Source organism: Equus quagga, chromosome 15, assembly GCF_021613505.1.
Source record: "Equus quagga isolate Etosha38 chromosome 15, UCLA_HA_Equagga_1.0, whole genome shotgun sequence".
Lineage (NCBI taxonomy): Eukaryota > Metazoa > Chordata > Mammalia > Perissodactyla > Equidae > Equus > Equus quagga.
This window is the reverse complement of record NC_060281.1, coordinates 2801823-2806065: the sequence shown is the minus strand read 5'-3', so window position 1 is coordinate 2806065 and position 4243 is coordinate 2801823. Positions and strand designations below refer to the sequence as shown.

The window sequence follows — 4243 nt, the reverse complement described above, 5'->3', positions numbered from 1 at the left end:
CCTTAATAGAAATGCAGTTTATATAGGCTTAAACCAGGTATTCAGCCTTTAGGATTCTAAGTAGCAAATTCACCTGTCAAATGAGTGCCTTCCATGTGCAAGCAGCTGTTCTAGGTACCGGGACAAGGCTGAAAACCAGATATGTGTTCAAGGACTTGCAATCCAGAGGAAGCAGACATGAAGCAGTGCCTCACAGCACACTGCACGGGGCCAGGCAAGTGGGAAGGACAGCACCCGCCTCGACCCAGAGGACTTAGAGTAGGCTGCCTGAGGAGATAATGCTGAGGCTAAGGTTTGAAGAAGAAGGATTTTCTTTGGAGACAAAAGGAAGGGAATGGCACCATAGGCAGAAGGAACACTGCAGCAGAGTGGGGATGGGAGAAACCAGAGCCGTGTGGATAACGGAGCTATTTCACAACACAGTGTGAGGATGGCAGAGGGAGCTGGATAGTCAGGTAAAGCCTTAGACATCACCTGGCTGACAGCTTGTGGATTTCATTCTAAAATAACCAAAAGCTTTTCACGGCAAAGAAATGGAATAATCTGATTTGTAGTTCCAATGACAACACCATGAGTGGCAGTAAGAATGGAGAAGAGGGGGGGCTGGCCCCGTGGCCGAGTGGTTAAGTTCGCACACTCCGCTGCAGGCAGCCCAGTGTTTCGTTGGTTCGAATCCTGGGCGCGGACATGGCACTGCTCATCAAACCACACTGAGGCAGCATCCCACATGCCACAACTAGAAGGACCCACAACGAAGAATATACAACTATGTACTGGGGGGCTTTGGGAAGAAAAAGGAAAAAATAAAATCTTAAAAAAAAAATATTTTAAAGAATGGAGAAGAGGGGATAAATGGAAGGATAGTTAATAAGCAGAAATCAACAGGACTTGATTGCTTGATGAGTCAGGTGTACAAAGCAGAGAAGGGAGCTCGCCTGACTTTTGGTTTAGTAATCAGGTATGTGCTGCTGCCATTTGTCAAAAAGCGAATACAAGAGGAGGGTTGGTATTCCCAGTAAAAGAAGGAGTTCAATTTTCAACATGTCACAATTGAAGAGTAATTTCTGTCTACCAGACAAATAAAAGTTTGAAGCTTAGGAAAGAATAATACAGCTAGAAACCACAGGTATATGAGTTTGTCCCCAAAGAAGATGTAAAATAAGAACAGAAGAGAGTGGAATCCTGGTGAATAACAGTAGAAGTGCAGATGAAGAAGCCGAGCACGACGGCTGTGAAGGGACATCTAGAGAGACAAAGAATCAGAACAGGGAAAGGGGCACAGAAAGTCAGGGAGAGGAGAATTCAGTGCGAGACAGTTTTCTCAGAAACTTAATAGTATTGTATTTCAAGGATCATAATACATGCTTTTTCTGAGTCCCCAAATTTCCTTCTGTCAGTAAACGGGGATATCATTTGTGATGATCTCTCACTACGTAGAATGTGTTCAAAATGCCCCACTGATATTATACAGCTTCCCTAGACCTTCTGCAAATGCTAAACCTTTAGAATAAAAAAGCATCTTTAAAGCTAAAATACGATGTCATACATCTTAAACTGATCAATAAACTGATTTTTCCCAGAATTAATTATTCTTGACAATTCCCCCATTTACGCTGGAACACAATTTTGAGGTTAGCTACCTACAACAACGTATCAAGGCGTTAGATACTGTGAGGGTGGTGAGCTGTCTAACGGATTAACATCCGAACAAGGTCACATGTCTTGAAACGCCATGTGCTCTAAAGCACCCAGCAATGTGAGATCCGTTCATGAAATCTATTTGAATGGCACTAAAGGTTTAATGTAGAAAACAGAAAACAAGTGGCAGAAGGGAATAATATTTATTTGTCAGTTATATTGTGAATGTTATTTCTAGACACTCAGACATAGACACTTTAAAATTCCACATTAGTCTAGAGACCCAAAGGCACAGATACAAGTGATTTATTATGTTTTTAAAAAGTGACAAAAGGGAATCTTACTTCTGGAAGATTTTTAATCAATTCAACACTATTATACACTAGGGAAAAAAAAACTTCCACAAACATCCCCTCATAAAGCCAGTAGTTTTATATTTACATAGTATTATTATAGCAATTTTAAATGTTAATCTATGATACAATAATGTTACTTCAGAAAACATAAAAAATATAGTTTTTTTAATAGCCATGCTCCCATTTTTGATGAAAGCTAGTCAGTTCACCCTAATGTTAGTTTAACACTTTAAAAATGCATAACAGACACTCAGCCAGCTTTAGGAAACCTTGAAGCCGTCACGCAGAATAGGCAGAGGGCTCCACGTCACTGATGTCTGAGTCGTCCTCATCCGCCCCTTCAATCACAGACTTCTTCCCTTTACAACAGGACACGATTAAGCCAATCAAGAACACCTGTCAATTTAAACCAGCCGTACGTTACTGCTCAAGTCTAAACGCACTCAGCAAACAGTGAATTTAAAATCCAGCAGCATTACTGTGATCCAAACAGACCTAAAGGTCAAATCATCCCTGGACACCTGTACTCACCCCAAGAAAGGCCCAGTTACCAAAATAGTAGGCAGCGCTGAAGAACCAGAACTGGTGCAGGAACAGGTAGGTCCGGGTGACAGTGCACTGATCTAGAAAGAAACACGGGACTACGTGAGCTCGCCCCTCTCTTGACGTGGACTACTACCCACATCTAAAGAAACACGGGACTACGTGAGCTCGCCTCTCTCGACACGGACTAATCCCACAGCTAAAGGAACACGGGACTACGTGAGCTCGCCTCTCTCGACATGGACTACTACCCACATCTAAAGAAACACGGGACTACGTGAGCTCGTCTCTCTCTTGACATGGACTACTACCCACATCTAAAGAAACACGGGACTACGTGAGCTCGCCTCTCTCGACATGGACTAATCCCACAGCTAAAGAAACACGGGACTACGTGAGCTCGTCTCTCTCTTGACATGGACTACTACCCACAGCTAAAGAAACACGGGACTACGTGAGCTCGCCTCTCTCTTGACATGGACTACTACCCACATCTAAAGGGCTACTAACCCAAACGAATGACCTGGGGGACACAGCCATTGAAACCCAGGTCTGTCTGCAAAGCCACTTTCAATCATCTTAGTACAGGTGAAATTCCCAACAAATAGGGCACATTTTAAAAAATGAACACCACCAACGTAATCCTGGCTCTCGAGTATAAAAAAGTCATACTAGCTAGTTCAATTATTTAAAATAGAAAAAGCATTTTAACCTGGAGTGCCAAACATGTCCTAAAACAAAACAGATAAAGTTTTCCTGATGAAAATTTTTTAAAAAAGGTTAATCATGTGTGGTTGCAGTTTTCTAAGAATCCAATTCTCAGGACAGCTCAAACTTGAGAGGGTTTTTGAGGTTTGTTTTTCTTCTTTTCAAGAATGCTACTGAAAAGATGGCTGCTTCTGCTAAAGAAATACAAAATAATTGTTTGCTGATATGCTTACCATTTGCATTTTAGATAGCATTATAGCTTGAATTAAAAAAAATCATACACTTTTCTCCTTCAAAAAAACAATCTAACTCTTAAAGAGAAGGTGGCAGACGCAATGTTTGACATTCGTGTCAGACTCCATACTAGTTTTATCAAAATACATCATTTCCATTAGGTTACAAGGTCCCTATATTGACATATATCTAGTAAATGATGTCTAAGGAAACAGTTGTTTATTAAAACCATTTAGAAAGGTCTAGGGTAGCACAAGATAATGTAACTGATTGAAAAATCATATATGCTGAGCTAACACAGGATGCCAACCTCACAAATTTCAGAGGTCCTTTATTCATTACAGAAGACAATTCTTATCTTACAAGGCAACTTCTCTTCAGTCTATTAATTACCAGATTATGATTTCTGCATATTTTTATCCAAAACGGAGAATGGCAAAAATTATCCATGCAATAAGGAGACCAATATCACATGCTACTGTGGATTAAGAAAATACATTGTTGATTTCTAAAATTCTGAACTCTCTTCTCAGCTTCAGTAAATACGTGCTATCTCCTCTTAAAACATAAAATTGAGCTCGGAATTTTTATTGTACAAGGGATCTAATACACTTTAATTTTTTTGAACATCACATGGTTTTCTGAAAAGTAGCATTTAGGTTATTTCATCCAAACACACGACCTGTTATGTCAAGCCTCAGGTACGTTACGAATACACTTAGACAATCTAGACCCACCTACTCTAACCCCCCCACTCTACTTCT

At 40.5% G+C, this 4243-nt stretch overlaps 1 protein-coding gene across 1 annotated transcript in view; it reads right to left on the bottom strand.

Moving 5' to 3' along the window:
* Positions 1 to 1928: 1928 nt before the first annotated feature.
* Positions 1929 to 4243, bottom strand: part of LMBRD1 (LMBR1 domain containing 1) — a 111842-nt gene continuing 109527 nt past the window's right edge. The window contains exons 15-16 of the mRNA XM_046640507.1: positions 2526 to 2617; positions 1929 to 2390 (exon numbers count right to left, since the gene is read on the bottom strand). Of these exons, the coding sequence (XP_046496463.1) occupies positions 2274 to 2390; positions 2526 to 2617 (209 nt within the window). The 3' untranslated portion in view covers positions 1929 to 2273. The remainder of the gene's footprint in view (positions 2391 to 2525; positions 2618 to 4243) is intronic.